This window comes from Oncorhynchus gorbuscha, linkage group LG02 (assembly GCF_021184085.1).
Source record: "Oncorhynchus gorbuscha isolate QuinsamMale2020 ecotype Even-year linkage group LG02, OgorEven_v1.0, whole genome shotgun sequence".
Classification (NCBI taxonomy): domain Eukaryota; kingdom Metazoa; phylum Chordata; class Actinopteri; order Salmoniformes; family Salmonidae; genus Oncorhynchus; species Oncorhynchus gorbuscha.
In genome coordinates, this window is record NC_060174.1 from 15151922 (window position 1) to 15171572 (window position 19651).

General features: G+C 43.6%; 2 protein-coding genes across 4 annotated transcripts in view; both read left to right on the forward strand.

Annotated features, from left to right (window-relative positions):
- Positions 1-19651, forward strand: part of LOC123997633 (rab GTPase-activating protein 1-like) — a 146725-nt gene that overhangs the window by 42411 nt on the left and 84663 nt on the right. The window contains exon 1 of one of the 3 annotated variants that reach the window (XM_046302088.1): positions 6090-6195. The exons of the other annotated variants lie outside the window; for them this stretch is intronic. The gene's annotated coding sequence lies outside the window, so the exon portion shown is untranslated. Of the gene's footprint in view, positions 1-6089; positions 6196-19651 lie in introns of those variants that run through there. 3 annotated transcript variants of the gene reach the window in all.
- gpr52 (G protein-coupled receptor 52) lies at positions 6057-9491 on the forward strand. The gene has a single exon (XM_046302118.1). It carries the CDS (start codon positions 7887-7889, stop codon positions 9003-9005), a length of 1119 nt encoding a protein of 372 aa, XP_046158074.1. The 5' UTR covers positions 6057-7886; the 3' UTR covers positions 9006-9491.

The following is a 19651-nucleotide window of genomic DNA, read 5'->3' on the forward strand; positions in this document are numbered from 1 at the left end:
CTGCATGTTGTGTGGGTGATGAAAAATTGAAGTTTTGCAGAAATGTACCTTTTCTGAATACGAGAGCCAGTCAAATATATGTGCTGTATAACCATCATGCAAATTGTAATTTTGAGTGCAGAGATTGCGACGATCCCTGAAGACTTTGGTGTAAAAAAACAACAACAACTGTTGTCACGCTCATCAACTTGGTGTCATGTGACAGTGTCTAAATGCACGTACCCAGTAGTTGTCACCTTGCAGTTGTTCTTCTGGAGAGACTCAATGACGGTCACAACTGGCCATTTAAATTAGCTCCATAAAGAGTCTGCTGTTTTAGAATTGGGAAACTGAATTGTCCACACAATTTGGAAATGTCATTGGCTTTACAATAAGATGATTGACATCGAAACAGCATTAAAAAACAGCAGCAGCATCTCTTCATCAAGATAATTTCAGTTGAACATGACAGTGTGCAGTCTGATCCCACAGAGAACAAGGTTGGTGTTGAAGCCTATTCGCTCATGTTTCTCTTGGAGGTATGTTGGTTCTCATGCCAACAATGGGTGATTGCAGGAATTTTTCCACCGTAAAAAGCACTATTGTTATCTCTGTCATAATTTTAATTTTTTTAATTTTATTTTTTAACCTTTATTTAACCAGGCAAGTCAGTTAAGACCACTTTCTTATTTTCAATGACGGCCTGGGAACAGTGGGTTAACTGCCTGTTCAGGGGCAGAACGACAGATTTGTACCTTGTCAGCTCGGGGGGTTGAACTCGCAACCTTCCGGTTACTAGTCCAACGCTCTAACCACTAGGCTACCCTGCCGCCCCAATTTAACACAGTCCTTGTGGTGAAATCTCTCAAAATATGTTTTAGATTTTGTGTGACAATGGGATGGGGAAGGGTGTCTAACAATGCCATATAGAGCATCACATCTACACTTAAGAAAATGTTCAAAATAAAATAACTCTACACTAGAGTTTCTTAAATTTGAACTTTAGCTTAATATTTAATTTTCATTCTCACTGTGCACAAGCAGAACATGTAGCTTTATAATAGAACATAAGGCATGTAACTACTGTTAAGTATATTTCTGCAACAAGTGTATTTCTGGCATCCTGATCTCAGTGTGCAGTAGGTGTTGCAGTAGCCCAGTCACTGTGACATTCTTTACTGCACAGGTCATTGGTCCATCACTCTTGTGGAGAACATGTGTCAGACAGAGGCTAGTCCTATCAGACCCATGTCCCCTGGCACTAAAACCCCACAGCTAATGTGTAGCATCCTCTATAGTCTGGCCGACAGCCCATAGCTGGCCCCCAACCTAGGCTCACCCACAGTCCAAACAAATTCCATCTCGACTTGTCTCGCTGGTAGATCATGTCGAATAATCCATTTTGGTGGAGCAGCCATGAATGTAATACCTCCTAGCTAATTCCAAGTGACTAATGTATTGATGTTTTTTTCATGAGGACATGTGAAGAGGTTGACTAGGCGACAGGTCCTCACTTTTATGTGTAATACAATACGCATTCCCCCCAGGAGGAGAACGTGCTTGAAATACAACGCAGTAATCAATTGCCTGAAATGGAGAGATTGGAAGAGGGAGATAGAGAGCGGGAGAGAGATAAAATGGAGCCATAAACAAAAGGTTACTGCTTGCGCATGTGGCACAGAAAATAGATCAAATATAACATCCAAGGAGGCGATTCAGGCGAAATGACTGAATGAAAGAGAACAGGCTCCTCTTTTCACATCTACTGTATTTATACTGAGCTGTTGTCTTTCGCCTGGGGGTGTAAATTTACCCTTGCAACACGCCTTTAACCCAGAGCCACAGTTCTCTTTCTGTCTCTCTCTGTCTCTCTCTCCATCTGCTCCAGCCGCCTTGCCTCCCACAGAGGATGAAAATGTGAGCTGCTAAATATATTATTACACTAGTTTACGTAAGGCAGGTTATGTGACACAGAGAATCGCCTGGTGAGCGCTCACTCGTTCATTGTAATTCTTTGAGTAGACTCCCTTCCTTATTGGATGTAATGATGTTGATATAGGGGTTGGCCGGTGCTATTAATAGCCAGATAAAAGCCCAGGGGGTAGTGTTGGGGGGAGGGAAGGGGGACGTGGTGTCGAGGGCTCGATGATACCCACATTATGAATTGGCCTGTCTCCACTCGATGATGATGATGATGATGATGATTCTAATGCAGATTGAAGCCTAAGTGAGTGAGTTGTGGCTGGTTATGGGGGGTATTGATGTCGTAAACCAGGGCACATTTCACTTGACTTTCTGACAGCGACACGTATTTAAATAATTGCAAATGGCACTTCGACAGAAGGCTGGGTAGTAATGCAGAGAGGAGAGAGAGGGCTGTTCTCTCGTTTTGTGTATGTGATACGTGGAGTATTTTTATAGGGGGGCTCTCAGTGAATGTTTCTGATAGGACACTATAACAGTTTAAGGCATGTTTATCGGCCAAGTTACCATTGAGACTTAATCGAAGCTGGTACTCAGGTGTCTTGGGTACAGAGACAAACAAATCATGTCTTTTGCGCTGCAAAAATGCCCTTTTTGACTGAAGTATTCCGACCTTGGATGAATGTAATTTCAAACAAGGGTCTTCTCAGCACAGGAGTATTTTTTTGTTTTGCGTTTCCTTGGTAACTCCTGGATTGAACTACACACACACACACACACACACACACACACACACACACACACACACACACACACACACACACACACACACACACACACACACACACACACACACACACACACACACACACACACACACACACACACACACACACACACACACACACACACACACACACACACACACACACACACACACACACACACAGTCTGTGTAGCGCTTTTCTGAGAGTAAGAATGAAACTAACATTTTCACAACCTTTTACTCTCCCTGTGTGATCTGCCAAAGGTGTGCTGCTGTTGAACCATGGCTTAAAACTGATTGAAAGCTATTTGGAGTTGACTCCTCAGAAGAGCCATTTCACGTTAGTTCCTCTGTCCGGATCAATCAATACCAATGAGAAAAGTTGGGTGGTGGTTCAGATTGGAGGTCTCAAACGCTGTGGTGTTGGTCTGTCTCTGAGATTGGAAGTCACCGTCTGTGGAAATAAATATTGTTTTCCCTGAATGAAGATCGATTTTTTTTTCTCCCTTTCTGTGATTCTCAGGGATTTCACAATTGACAACTTCAATTGACATCATTATCAATATTTAAATTATTTGATTACTAGGCCTAATTTATCTCTCAAATATACTATGAGAAAAATAAAACAATTTAGGTAGTATTTTCAGAGTTGCAGTGATGCACTAAACTGTTATTTATTTTTAAAGATCCTGTTCATGGATGAAATGTGAAAAACGGCTCAAGCCAGCATTGGCCCAGACAGACGGTCTCAGTTTCACGGGTAAAATTGTTCTCTTCAGAGGCTGTGCTACATTCAATTCTCACTTGATTTCCGCAAATGCAGTCTCTTCCACTCAGGCAATTAAATCAATTTCGGTCTTTATGACGCATGCCATTAAATCTTTGAGGGATCTTTTTGCTTTTCCTCAAGGTGCTTCAGCTACATTTTTATGTACCGTCATATTTGGCCCACACTCCAGCTAGCTTTGCAGTGGCATTTAGTTAGAGTCTGCAATCAAAGGTAGCACCAGCAGTGTGGAGAGTGGGGCTAGAAGTAATCAGACACCCACGCGTTCTAACCCACAGACAATGCTGTACACTGGGATGAGCTGCCATGGAAACATGCTTGGATTTATTGAGTTCGTTCTACTTGTGATGCTCTTCCGTGCCCATATTCTGTTGTCTATATGTCTGATTTAAACCCTTCTAATGTGATGCTCCTGGATACCCGGCTTGGCTTTGATGGACATTGCCACAACTTGGTTTGGAGGCTAACGGAGCTAAACTCCCATTGGTTGCCCTGAAAAATGCTCCTCCTGAAAGGATATGTAAATAATCAGGTCTTGAGTTAGCTACTTTCCTGGCCTGCTAGATTAGTGTTAAGATACTTTCATTAAGATGGAATTTTGGTGCTATCCATTTAGAGGCAATCCTGAATTGCTGCATGTCTCTTGCATTAGACTCCTTCAGCCTGTGCAGGTGATATGGTTATGTTTATCTCTTTTCATTCCTTCTTTAAATTCCATCATTGATTTCTGGAATTCCTCTGGGTTTCGGCCTTGTCTTCTGTCATTGTTCCAGTCCAAGCCTACCTCTATTCAGCTTCCAAGCTGCCATCCCTTTCTGCAGGAGAAGTGCCCTTGAGCTCAGTGGGTGTCTGTCACTCACAATATCCCCCTCAGTGTCTCCAGTTCAGCTGCACTGCTGGTGCACAGCCCACCCTCCAAACCCAGTCGCCTCCGTTCACGCAGCCCCGACCAGTCGCCTCCGTTCACGCAGCCCCGTCCAGTCACCTCCGTTCACGCGGCCCCGACCAGTCGCCTCCGTTCACGCGGCCCCGTCCAGTCGCCTCCGTACACGCGGCCCCGTCCAGTCGCCTCCGTACACGCGGCCCCGTCCAGTCACCTCCGTTCACGCGGCCCCGTCCAGTCACCTCCGTTCACGCGGCCCCGTCCAGTCACCTCCGTTCACGCGGCCCCGTCCAGTCACCTCCGTTCACGCGGCCCCGTCCAGTCACCTCCGTTCACGCGGCCCCGTCCAGTCGCCTCCGTTCACGCGGCCCCGTCCAGTCGCCTCCGTACACGCGGCCCCGTCCAGTCACCTCCGTACATGCGGCCCCGTCCAGTCGCCTCCGTACACGCAGCCCCGTCCAGTCGCCTCCGTACACGCAGCCCCGTCCAGTCGCCTCCGTTAACAGTGCACGCCATGCTTTGTCTTCACCTCATGAAGAATCACTAACCTGAAAAACAGATATTTCTCGTCTGAGAAATGTTGTTCATAATCTTTTTCAGTTACCTAAGTTATTGTACTTCCTTTTGTATATTTTTACAACACTATTTATTTGTTGGAGTGACCTTAGTAACCTGGGTTTAACTGTATAACTCTCTTGACATTTAACCTTAAATTCTATGTAACCTGATTTTGTTCTCTGGCTCTAGCGTATGGTAATTAATCATTCAACTCTCCTTTTCTCATAACGCATGTTGTGAAGCGTCAGCACTAGGTTGACCTTGGCTTTTTGTCTTGTGTGCCGTAGCAGTTTTTTGTTGTTGTTATGCTTAGATTATTTTACTCTTATTGAGCAGCTCGACACTGATCTCCCCACTCTGAGGCCCTAGTACCTCCATCTCTCTCTTGAGTGTTAACCAGTGTTAGTGTGAGCTACTGTACGCCAGCGGTGACAAAGAGCCCGGACATCGGCTGTCTGCTTGTCCCAACACAGAGCCATAGTGGCTGGGATCAAAAGGGGGAGGAGGAGGTCACTACCATTGTTTTTATAGCCCCTTCTCTAGTTGGGAACTTAAGAGTTCAGTTCTAGAGCTTGTGGAAGTTGCTTTAACAGCATAGCTTTGTTGTTTGTCCTAGTGTTTTAGTTGAGCCTGAACTCTGTAATGGTATACAGACGGTTTACCTCTGAAACCGCCCTCCTGCCTCCCCAATTTGCCGCAGCTTGTTACACTTTGTTGTCTGCCGGTGAAGGATGATCCCAACTAACTGAAATACCTGGCAACTGTAACTAAGGGGCAGGCATGGCTGGGCATGGTCATTGGTCGGAGCAATGGACAGGGGGCTAGAGAAGTGGAGAGGGGAAGCAAATGGGGAGGAGGGGGCTAGTTAATAGAAAATGGACAGAGATTAGCTTAGTCATTTCGTAATAGGGAACATGTCCAAATTTAGCTCTCTGAAAAAAGCGATGGTGAGAGAGAGACTGAGTATTGTGGCTGGGTTGAGAGAGGACCTCAGGTGGAGCCTAAATGGGAGTGGGTAGAGAGAGAGACACTGTATGAGAAGGAGGGGGTAGAGAGTGAGCGGGTGTATGAGAGGGAGGGGCAGAGCATGGTTCCGAGAGAACGAGAAAGCCAGGGAGGGAGGGAGTGAGTGCCAGAGAGAGAGTGTGTGTGTGTGTGTGTAGGGTAGAGGGAGTGTGAGGAAGACAGGGAGAGGGAGAGCGTGAGCGAAGGGAACGGGAACTGTAAGCCAGTCACAGTATCTCCTTCCCACTGCACCAGCGGTGATGGACAGCTCCTCTCTTCGCCGCTCTTCAAAAGGTTCCTATTTATTTTCAGTAGCTTTAGCTTTTGTCTTCTGTACTTTATTTTTGTCTGTTCAGGTATTTATTTGTCGTAAGCTCAGTTCGACTGGGGAAATGAGAGGAGAGAGAGTCAGAGGACAGCACTGAAACTGGGACTGTCTCTGTACTGGTGGAGTGGTTTCTCTTCTTTTTGTGCCTGGGTATTTGCTACGAGGTGCAGACGTATTGGGTGAAAGAAAGAGTCGAAAGGCCAGAAAGCCACGCCTCCCCTAAACAAAAAGCTCATTTGAATGGACATGTATAAGTAATATTATCATTAGTGGAAACGAGGGGAGGCTGATGTAAAGCGCTTTCACCCGTAGCTATTTGGGGAATGTCACTGGCAAAACAGAACCAAAAACAAGTTGAAGGGATAAAGAAGTGGAATGCAGATCCCCCACCCATCGCAGAGTGCATCCTGAAGAGGATTTCTAAGGCGCCACAGTCAGAGGAGCTGAGACACTCAGATGGCCTCTACCGGCTCTAGTACCCAAGATTGGGATTGTGTGTAAGACTGTTGGCAACTCCAAAATTCTTTGCCTCAATCTTCTTTACAACCAGCTTTTGCCTCTCACAACCTTGAGGACGAAAGTTTCATAAAAGTGTGTGGATTGGGATTTTAGAGATCAAAGCTTGATTTGTGGCTCCAGCGTGCGCGCGCGCTCGCGCACACACAACAGAATACAGATTTAGCTGCGCCTCGTTTAGCCTCTCTCTGACTGGAGAGCATTGTAAACATAATTCCCCCAGTTCTCTGTGGAACGAGACATTAACACCCGCCGAGAGCCCAGTGTTTTTCTAGCGTGTCTGTGTTTTGATTCGGACAATAGCTGAGCATACATGGGGTCAAGACTCGCTACTCCAAAATAAGAGGATGCATACAACAGGACTGAAAACTAACTGCTGCACTCCAGACTTTAGAAAGGACTTTATTGGAGGTAGAAACCAAACACACTGGCTAATGTGGATGTAAATACTCCTATGACTTATGGATTTTCTCATCTGCTCTTTATCTGATGCTGAACAAGCTATTTGAAAGCCTAAATGACATTCTTGTTCTAACAGTAAATGTTTTAACACTTTTTTTTCTCTTATCGATAGTCTCAAGATAGGAGTCACATGCTCCTTGTCTTATTTAATCAGCAGTAGGATCTGCACCGTGTCTGCCTGCATGCTTCTTTCCCACATGTCAACTACCCTGCACCTCCTGCGCTTTTTGCCCTTGTGAGGACAGCCCCTGCCCTCATCCCCTAGCCGCCCAGAGGCAGGAGATGTGGCCAGGGACTGTCAGAGACCGCAGTGGGGATCCCTGCCGCCGGGATAGATGCTTGGTGTAACATTGGCCGACCTTTTTCTGTTTGTGGAGGCAATATATATTTTTCTTTCTTCAACAATAACCCCACTGGCTCTAAGCATGACTGATCAGAAAAGGAGAGCCAAGCTGGTACTCTTGTTTTCCTGTGGGCTGTATTGATTTTCGTCAGTCAGTGTTCATTTGATTGAGACCCAACTATGTGAGAGCAAAAGTGAAAGAGAGCGCGGATAAAGCTCTGTTTGCTGTGGGAGGCTACAGACAGGCAGCAGGGGCGGACTGGTCTCCAGTTACAGGCCATCTGCATCGCAGGTGGCACAGCACAAACCTGACCCACCAGGACCGCGCCCACAACAATGAATCAGTCAGCGCTGACAACAGACCTGGTACCCACTGCCAACAGCAGCCTTGTGGGCCCGGATCCCAACCACTCTTGCCCCCTTGGCTGGGGCCAGAATGAGGGCCTGGAGGCCTGCGTCTTGGAGACTGCCGTCATCGTGCTGCTGACAGTGCTCATCATCGCTGGAAACCTGACGGTGATCTTCGTGTTCCACTGCGCCCCGCTGCTGCACCACTACACTACCAGCTATTTCATCCAGACCATGGCCTATGCTGACCTGCTGGTGGGCCTCAGCTGCCTGGTGCCCACCCTGTCCCTGCTGCACTACCCGGCCGGCGTCCAGGAGCCCATCACCTGCCAGGTCTTCAGCTACGTCATCTCGGTACTCAAGAGTGTCTCCATGGCCTGCTTGGCCTGTATCAGCGTGGACCGTTACCTGGCCATCACCAAACCCCTGTCCTACAACCAGCTGGTGACGCCGTGCCGGCTCCGTGGCTGCATCGCTCTCATATGGGTCTACTCCTGCCTGATGTTCCTGCCCTCCTTCTTTGGCTGGGGCAAGCCGGGCTACCACGGAGACATCTTTGAGTGGTGCGCCCACTCCTGGCCCACCTCGGCGCTCTTCACAGGCTTTGTGGTGTGCCTGCTATACGCGCCCGCTGCTCTGGTTGTCTGCTTCACCTACTTTCACATCTTCCGCATCTGCCAGCAGCACAACCGGGAGATCAGTGAGAGGCGAGCACGCTTCCCCAGCCAGGAGATGGAGGCCGGGGAGGGTGGTGGCAGTGGTAGCGGCGGGGGGCACCACACGGGTCACGGGCCTGACCGGCGCTACGCCATGGTGCTCTTCCGCATCACCAGCGTCTTCTACATACTCTGGCTGCCCTACATCATCTATTTTCTTTTGGAGAGCTCACACGTGCTGGACAGCCCCGCCCTGTCCTTTGTAACCACCTGGCTGGCCATCAGCAACAGCTTCTGCAACTGCGTCATCTACAGCCTGTCCAACAGTGTGTTCCGCCTGGGCATGCGCCGCCTCTCGCAGACACTCTGCTCCTTCAGCCACTGTGTAGCCGACGACAGGGACTTTGGAGAACCCAAACCCAGGAAGAGGCCAAAGTCCTGCTCCATCTGAGGACTTGCAGGCTATTGTTAAAGAAGCCACACTTTTGGTTACACAAGGTTACATCTTTACAAAGCTGCTGACTATTCAATTGACAGGGCTGTCCCAAAGAAAAATACTTTAGGCTCTGACGGTTTGTTTGAAGAATACCAATTACTTTGCTGTAGTCATGCCAAGTCATGATTTATGGGCAAAAATGTGATTGCTGAGAGAAGCTAGATTTTTGTAAAGGTTTAGTTTCTGAACTAAGTGGATGAGAGATTGGTACTACATTTTGACTTTAGACCTGCGAAGTGGGGTATAGCTGGTAAATCAAATCAAAATGTATTGGTCGCTTACACAGTTTAGCAGGTGGTATAGCAGGTGCAGTTAAATGCATGTTACTAGCTCCTAACAGTGAAGTAAAATATCAAACAAGTACAAACAAAACCAAAAAAACAAATGTCAGAACGAATCAAATTAAATCCAATATCAGTAATCCATATGCTGTACATGTACTGTATGTACAGCCTTATGTACAACATCATTCCACCATGGTTACCATGGTTACCTCAGGCTTTGACGTTTACATTTGTTTGTTTCTCGTCAGTCAGGTTAAGTAAAGGACAAAGTTAGGACAAAACACTTTGATGGTGACCTCATGATTTTACTGTCTCTGATTTCACAGTTTTGTGGACTAAAATGTATTGAATTTGAATGCCAATATTGGACTGCTACTATAGGCCTGTGTTCTTAGTAGGCACACGAAGGCTGAATTAGTACAGACATTAACACGTAATCCTCATTTGCATACACTCCCTTTAGGAGTTCACATGTGTGTGCAAATGGCTGACTATTCACTTACTGTATATACATGCTCCTTGGCAATGGTGGCGCCCACCACACTGATGTACATAACAACAGATCGTTCGTTGCCTTGACCTGTCATGACAAAGTTTTGCAGAGTTTTCAGAAGGTTTGTTAGCAAACACAACATTGTTCAACGTGTGTTAAAAGACTTTCGGGCAGCCCTAAACCGAGAGACGTGGGAGTCAATTTGACGAGTTAAGCAAACTACAAAAAAAACACAAAGCTTGTTTAGTTTGATTAGATATTTATATATTTTGGTGTGGAACTTTTTAGTAAAAAAAACAAACTTTGTCAATGCCTCAGATCCAGTAGCTGTTTAGATGAGTGATTAGTCATGTCCACTAGTGAACACTACCCTCTTTATCTTTGGCTGCTCATCAGAGATCGTCTCCACTTCAGCATCAGCTTCATATGTATGACTCTGTCCCCTTACCTTTTCCATGCTAAGTGCAGAGCCTGTTCCTTTTTAGGGTGCAGTAAATGCATCATGACGACTGGTCTTGTTGTGTATTTTACTGTTTGATACAGCACAGGTGTAGTCATTCCAAGCTTTTCTCGTACATTCTCACAATTCCGCATTTTATTTTAACAGATAATGTTGAAATATCCATACAGGGGCACATTTCCAGTAATACCCAAGACTATTGTGAGATGAGATTCTTATGGTTGTAGGCCATGTGTAGGTAGACCTGTGTGGAAAAAAACGAGCAGCACAGCCAACTTTAACTCTCTATATCGTGACTGTTTATGTTCAACATTATGCTGCTTAACCTGTGTATTCATTCCTCTTTTTGCTTTACAGATGGTTCTGTATATGTGCCTAAAGATATAGATGTATATATATATATAGATATAGATATATAGATATAGATATAGATATAGATATAGATATATAGATATAGATATAGATATATATATAGATAGATAGAGATATATATATATATTGGAAGATAGATCACAAAGATGTACATTCTGTTCTTCTATATGGTTACAAGGATACACTGCACTTATTTGTATTTCTTTTTTACGCTGGCTGCGTGACATTGCATTTTGTAACGTGACCTTCCTTTTGACTTGACCCAAAATCCATCAAGCTTGTATTTGCAGTAGTACCATACAATGGTACCATCTTGTTTCAACACCTTTTCAAATCAAATGAACTTTTATTTGTCACATGCACCAAATACAAATACAAGGTATAGACTTTACTGTGAAATACTTACGAGCCCTTTCCCAACAATGCAGAGTTAAGAAGTGAAAAGGAAATGGTAACACAATAAAATAACCATAACGAGGCCATATACTGGTACCAAGTCATTGTGCAGGGGAATGGGGTAGTTGAGGACATATGTACATGTCAGTAGGGTGAAAGGTGACTTGGCAATCAGGATATATAATAAATCAAGTAGCAGTGTATGTGAAAGTGTGTGTTTTGGCTTCAATATGCGCGCGTGCGTGTGTGAGAATACAGAGTGTACAAAACATAAGGGACACCTTACTAATATTGAGTTGCACCCCCTTTTGCCGACAGAACAGCCTCAATTGGTCGGGGCATGGACTCTACAAGGTGTCAAAAGCATTCTACAGGGATGCTGGCCAATGTTTACTCCAATGCTGTCAAGTTGGCTGGGTGTCCTTTGGGTGGTGGACCATTTTTGATTATTACACACAGGAAAATGTTGACAGTGATGAACCCAGCAGAGTTGCAGTTCTTGACACAAACCGGTGCGTCTGGCACCTACTACCATACCCCGTTCAAAGGCACTTCAACTTTTGTCTTGACCTTTCACCCTCAAAGGCACACCTACCCAATCCATGGCTGTTGTCTCAAGGCTTAAAAAAATCCTAATTTATCCTGTCTCCTCCCCTTCATCTACACTGACTGAAGTGGATTTAACAGGTGACATCAATAAGGGATAATAGCTTTCACCTGGTCTCTCACACACTACATACTCACCCACACTGCCTCATTATTATGTTTATTTTCCATTTCTCTCTTCAGAAACCTACCATCACACCTGATTCTCTCTAGACTGATTCTCTCTAGAATTACCCACAGATAGTTATTTCTGTTTGCACGCTAAAGCAAGTCACACACATGGAGAGAAAAAATATTTCTCACTTCTCAAACAATGTGCCATCTTTTATAAATGGTAAATCAATATTGTTGACAAGCTACTTTCTCTCTGGATTTTGCTTTATAGTATATGTTGTACTGGTGGTTTCATGAGATTTTAATTGGTTACACTTTCCACAGTAACGCTAGTGGAATGTAGTTTCATTCTAACAAACAAGTTATTGAGAATATACCACTTTGACTCATTTTTTGTTTTCAGAAAACAGTCTGTGGTTACTAGGCAGTGTAATTACCTAACCGTTATACAGTCTATATTGACACTGCAGTAAGTGTTACCCAATTCATTTAGTTTCTTCTTAGTTCATTTGTGGCTTCGCTTCCATTTAGTTTCCATCCTTTAATTTTTTTTACAGGTAATTTCTCTGTTGAATGAACTGTGTACTGATTCATTAACACAGGTTTATTTTATACCCATGTGCCACTAAATGTTCACTTTTCCACATGTCTATTATAATGACCAAACTAGTTTCCAATTTCTTTCTGAAGTGATGAAAATGCAAAAATGTTCAAAAACAACTGACTTCAAGTGCATTTGTTAGGGTGTTGTATCTTACAGATGTGATTTAATACAGTACAACGTCTTTATTTATTTATTTATTTTTATTCAAAATTGATATGCTACTTTGTTTTAATAGGAGTATGTATAGTATCTGTTTTGTGTTCAGGCAACAACAAAAAACGTAAAAACAATCGTATGACAAAATCTCGCCCAGTGACGACTCATACCAACTAAGCTGCTTTATATGACGTGACATGTTTTGGATTAGACGACAAATCAAGAAATTACACACCATCTAATTTTTTTATTTCTGAGATTTTGTCAAAGGCTATGGTTTTGCTGTTGCTGCCAATCCAATATAACTGATGAAAAATAAAAATCTAGTAATGTTGCCTTTGAACACTGCCTTGAGTTGTTCATGTCTCTAGCATTTTACTGGTGCTGAGTTGTACTGTACTTAAGAAAATGATTCAAAAGCAGGCAATGATTTGAAAGGGTGATTCACTTGACTAGTTTCTAGGATTATATACATAAGATAAATAACTTAAGTGAAAAATGAACTGACATTTAGTATGCTAATGCTGTAGCTGTGTGTATATATATGGTCTGTAGGTTTGTTTGTAGCTATTCAAATCCAAGGTGAACAGAGTTCATCACTAGACCGAGGATTAGCCTGCGTTTTACTGCACAACACACACAGCAAGGCATGCACTCTGTCTGTGGCTGGATTTCCAAAGGTTACTCTGCCTGCAGCCTCTGAAGGGAAGTAAGATATGTGCAGTTAGAGGAAACATAATGTGACCTTTTTCCCTTCAGCATATCAAATGTTTGTCTGGTCACAGAGGTCTTTGGACTTTGGGAGGTCATGAATAGACTGAACAACGACCACTTCTCTACATGTTTACATGTAACTTATTTAGTGGGTGCACTTATGCAGAGAGACTTAGTCAGTGCAGTCCAATTTAAAGTAGATAGGCCAGACAACCACATAGCAAAGTTAAGATGTACTCTTCTACTTAGATGGTAGAAAGTCATGATAATGAAGCTTCATTTGAAATTCTTTACTTTTGTGGTTATTTTGTCGTGATGCATGCAGAGGTTAAGCGGAGTGTACCATGTGTACACCTGTATACGCTACCGTACCCTTAGGGGGTTGACCATAATGTACCTTTCTAATGGACAATGCAGACTGTGGCTATGCAGGTACTTTGCCCTTTCCTGACATTGTAGATAATGTACACCGTGTCACTAGCGCCCAGACCATAGAGAAGTGCTCGTTATTTGGTAGCACCTTCATTATTGCCTTGCTGCCACCGGGTCTAAGTTCACTGAGGAAAGCTGGGGCCAGCAGTAATTTGCCTGTTGAAATGTATACATTCAACTGTTAAATCAGTCAAGTGGCTTACGCTCACGCTATTCCCCTTCCGGAGGATGTTTTGATTAACCGGGCGTTGAACTTATTCAGACTGTTTAGGGAAATATTTTTCTGCGGCTAAACTGGGTAACACTTTAATCTTTTTGTCTTCTTTCAAATCAGTCCCTCTCCTCTGACTTGTGTTGTGCATGCAGAGAGCTGTGGCAGACATTTTGACGTGCTCTCAGATGACTATCAGTATGTTTGTTACCAATGGCAGTCAGGCCTGCCGTGCTCTCCCTCTCTGACAGCCCTGCTGTACAAGACTTTCTCTAAAATGGCTGGGGAAAACGTCTGGTGTCTCTGGGGTGCTCTGCCGCTTGATCGCCTTCCGTGCCCGGTGGCACTCACTCTCCCCTGGCTCTGGACTCAATGCGCTCAGTAGGTGACTGTTGCCCAGCCGCTGATACAGCCTTCGCACATAGCGTTCGGGAGGAACCTGTACACTCACACGTTCTAATGTTAAGTTAGCAAGGTGCTGACCTGCCGGGTTGAGCTGTGAGTGGATGTTGCATGCTGGTTATTATTCCATAGAGGGTATTTTTAGGCTGCTGTTACGGCACAGAGCACACCTTTGTTAAGCCCTTTTTCTTCCTGCCATTAAACCACAGACTAGGAGGTCACGTTATCAACATCCATTTTTCTGGAAGGCCAATGTGATAAGCTCAACCTGTTGCTATGCTTTATGTTGCTCAGTTGTCTCTTCGACACATGCTGCCCCTCAGTCTTCACTACTGTGTTTCACGGCTGAGGTTTGTTGTGTTTAGTCAACACAAATGAGTTTCCCTTAAACAATACATTGCCCTTTCTCATCCCTCACTTTCCCAGCATATAGCATTCAGCATTTGTTCTTACTTCACGCCTTTTATCCATATGCATGAAGACCAAACCAAGAGGAGCGGAGTATTTATGGCCCAATCCTCTCCATGCTACTGTATTATGAATTCCCTTTAATATTAATCAGTGTAGCTGCACCTCGCCCTTCCATCTAACGCCGGTGCTCCTGATGCTGGTGCACTGAGAGTGCCACTCAAGGATGAACACCTGGACCCTTCAGAGAGGCGGAGATTAGCTATTCACAACCCTCTTCCATGCCTTCCGAACAGCTTTAATGGCTACTCTGCATACCACCCCCCCCAAACACACCACCACTATACCCAACCCCATGCGTTTTACATGGAGCACCTCTGCCTCCTTTTTGAAAGGCTTGGCATGCGTTTAACCAAACAGGTGCTCGACCCCATAACTTTGCAGGAGTGTCTTGTGTGATGAAGGAGCAGCAGGAGTATCTAGCAGTTCACCTTAGGTGAAGTCTGTAACGTCGGAGCCACTTCCGGGTCAACTCCACCACCCTGCCCACTTGAAAATAAGAGGATTCATCCCTCTACCGCATGGCACTTGTGTAGATCTGAGAGGTTTCCAGAAGTAAAATCCGTCTGGTGGAAATTCCATCGTAATATCCTAAACCAGTGGTTTTTTAACTTTTTCAACAGGGACCCCATTTCCAGCAGAATTTCTGGGGACATTTATTTTTACCCCAATAATTTCTCGTGACCGCACCCCACCCCAAATCTTATGGCACAACTTTAAAAACTGTAAATGTTGATTTTTACATAAACAAATAACCTTATCAAAATGAAAAGTTTACATTTTCAAATGATCTTTCTCAAACTTTTGTACATTTTCCCCATGCAATAATATGTACTCAATGTTTTTTAGCTGCCGACCAATCTGGAGTTCCCCTGCGACCCCGACTCTGAATACCAATGTCCTTCACGGTACACTGGTGCTTTTACCGTATTCCTTATACCTATCCAATCTTTACAGATATGTGTAAAGTGCATGGGGGTAGGATTGGAAAATGTATTTGGGATTGGGCTCTGTAATCACACCTCCAGACCACTATGTTTAGGATTGCCATTTCAAACACAATTGCTCCTATCCACAATTGCAACTGCTTCACCTTGATCGTCTCCGTACACGCCAAACAACGGACTATGATATCTCTGAAGGAGTGGCAAACTCAGGATTCTCCTGTCTGTGTGGTATCCCTCCCTGCCACTCCTGAGACTGGCGATGACAGATGATTGGCCTGCGGTCTGTTGACGCTAACGTGCGCTGATAGCTGCCCACTCACCGCTATTAGGCTGGTCGTATGCCCGCCTCGCCAGCTAGCACCATCTGGAAGCCTGTGTGGGTTACATCAGAGAGATGAGGGGCGTAGTGTTGGCGTGAAAGCCAACCACCACATACAGTATACTACAGAGGTAAAGTGCTGTGGATGGGAGACTTCTGAAGTATTTCAATAGGGGTCCCATGCAAAGTGTTATCACTGTTAACACGGTGTCTCACTGTCAACAGATGGAAGAGGGTTTGAACCTTTCCTGGGAAAATGGAATGAAACAGATGTTGATCAATCAAATCAAATCTAAATCAAATCAAATTTATTTATATAGCCCTTCGTACATCAGCTGATATCTCAAAGTGCTGTACAGAAACCCAGCCTAAAACCCCAAACAGCAAGCAATGTGTAGAAGCACGTGTAGAAGATTGTTGAAATCCCAATGTGTTCACTATGCTTTCAACCATCTAAAAGCACAACCAAATTCCAATGGAAAAACAATGTCTGATTTTTGGTTTAGTTGTCATCACTGAACTTTTAAACCAGCACAACAAAGTTAAAATGGGAATACAATGTCAGAAACAAATTATAAGGGAACTTCATGTGTTATCACTATGCTTATTTTTTATAGCAAAACCAAATTTCCTGGATTGGAGTTACTTTTCAAGTACATCTGGGCAGATTAATATAGCAATTGTGAAATCTCCACTGACCTGCAATCTTCAACGTGCATGCTTTCTAGGTTTACATAAGTGATTTATATTTATATTAACCTCAATGTAGCCATGTATGTGTTACTCATTTTAAGGTTGAATAAATACTGTTACATTAGTTTGTAAGATGGTGAATAGCCTGAAGTTAGAGCTGTCTTACAACAGAAATATTGAATGGTGTTTGGTTGACAATGCAACCAAATATCAACATTTTAAATGAACCGTTTCTACTGCTTTTATAGTTTCATCTATGGCAGTGACTGTCTGGCTTTAATTCCAGTTTGGCTATACATTTATAATTTGTTATGTTCTATTCACGTCTCCATCTCAAATCAAATGTTAGTAGCTTACTTACAAGCCCTTAACCTCTTGAACCTCTGGGGGCAGTATTTCATTTTTGGATGAAAAATGTTCCCGTTTTAAACAAGATATCTTGTCACGAAAAGATGCTCGACTATGCATATAATTGACAGCTTTGGAAAGAAAACACTGACGATTCCAAAACTGCAAATATATTTTCTGTGAGTGCCACAGAACTAATGCTACAGACGAAACCAAGATGAAATTTCATACAGGAAGTGAGCCAGATTTTGAATGCGCTGTGTTCCAATGTCTCCTTATATGGCTGTGAATGCGCAAGGAATGAGCCTACACTTTCTGTCGTTTCTCCAAGGTGTCTGCAGCATTGTGACGTATTTGTAGGCATATCATTGGAAAATTGACCATAAGAGACTACATTTACCAGGTGTCCGCTCGGTGTCGAAACTATTGCGTAATCTCCAGCTGCATGCATTTTTCCATTTTGAACAGAGGAGAAACCAAACTGCCACGAGTGACTTATCGAATAGATATGTGAAAAACACCTTGAGGATTGATTCTAAACAACTTTTGCCATGTTTCTGTCGATATTATGGAGTTAGTTTGGAAAAAAGTTTGCGTTGTAATGACTGAACTTTCGGGTGGTTTTCTTAGCCAAACGTGATGAACAAAAAGGAGCAATTTCTCCTACACAAATAATATTTTGGGTAAAACTGAACATTTGCTATCTAACTGAGTCTCCTCATTGAAAACATCTGAAGTTCTTCAAAGTTAAATGATTTATACTCTTACACAAATGCTTGTGTAGCATTTGTGAAAATCTGAGATGACAGTGTTGTTAACAAAAGGCTAAGCTTGTGAGCCAATATATTTATTTCATTTCATTTGCGATTTTCACGAATAGTTAACGTTGCGTTATGGTAATGAGCTTGAGGCTATAATTACGCTCCCGGATACGGGATTGCTCGTTTCATCTGTGGCAGTGACTGTCTGGCTTTAATTCCAGTTTGGCTATACATTTATAACGTGTTATGTTCTATTCACGTCTCCATCTCAAATCAAATGTTATTAGCTTACTTACAAGCCCTTAACCAACAATGCAGTTCAAGAAATAGAGTTAAGAAAATATTTACTAAATAAACTAAAGTCAAGTAAAAAACAAAACAAATCAAATAACAATATTGAGGCTATATACAAGGGGTACTGGTACTGGGTCAATGTGTCTGAGCAGAATTACGGTCTTATCTCAATTAGCCATGAAATCCCTAGTTTTGATAGCGACTGTTTTCTTGACCCTGTGCCGGGCCATTTTCCCAGCAATTTGAGTTCTAGCCAATGAGCATTAGCCCCTCACATTTGTGTGACAGCTAGCAAGAGGCCTACCAGCGTCATCCAGTGAGGTTGCAGGGCGGGCCTAATGGCTCCGCAGAGAGGCAGAGGGAAAGCAATGACGTGGTGCCCATATCGGCACATGCTGCGTGTGACACAGTCCATTTTTTCGGGGACGACGTTTGGCTTGTGTGTGTGCTATGTTCAGAATTACTGGCAAAACAGTATACAAATACAAGACAACCTCTGAAGTGGAAATCTCTCAGAAATCATTCTCATGATAGCAAAATCGTAAGAGTCGGTGAGAAATCTGAACGCTAAGCAGGGCTGAGCTTATTAACCCCTGGATGGGAGACCAAAGGTACAGTATACATTCTCCAGTAGGAGGTGCTGCCCAGCCTGTTGCTTTTCTGATAGTGGATATGACGTTGAACATCTGAAATTGTTTTATATTTTAACATTTTATATAAGCTCTGTCAGTTGAAAATAGGTTACCATGATGACATAATCCTGTTGTTGAAATGTCACCATCAAAACATCAATTTATGTACATTACTTTTTTCAAATCCAATGTATTTTACGCAGTAATTCCAAGTCACAATATGTTGACAAATTACGTTGAAACAAAGTTGTGCCCAGTGGGTAGTGTTCTCCTCTATGGTTGCTGGGTTGGAATTTTCCTAGTGCCCTCTTTGCTGAGTACTACATAGCTTGTAGAAAACAACAACACAAAAATGGCATGTATGGTAGTGGATGCATGTATGGTAGTGTGCCTGAAGTATAGGGCATTTCCCATTTATAAAAAATTTAAAAAGTGGATTCTGGCAAATAGTTAATTTGGTCTCAATTGCATCGTCTGTCTATTTCTGTGTTGTCTTTTACAATGTAGGCTCACAGTACGAAAAAAAAGATACACACTTTGAGAATCTCTCCCCTATAGCACAATGTCATCTGTATTACTGTGGCTAACTCTATGAAAACCCATTTAGGCCAATGTTATTATTTAGGCACTATGCTCTTGATAAGGGAAGAACGGCAATGTTACAGATATGGCTGTAATGTCCGTATCTCTCCAGAATGGGGGGGATTCCAAATTGCTTATTGGTGATAAGGGACACAATGATATTTTTAGCCTGATGAGAAGATGTAATTATTTAGCGTGTGTATTATATATAGCTCTGCCCCACCGGCAGTGTATCAGTGCGGATGCCAACCTCCTTCAGTATCAGCCCTAGCTGCCAGGCACCTGTGCCCTGCCTGACTGTAGGCACTCAGCT

Coding starts and splice junctions, on each gene's coding strand:
- gpr52 (XM_046302118.1), top strand. CDS start 7,887: ATGAATCAGTCAGCGCTGACAACAGACCTGGTACCCACTGCCAACAGC.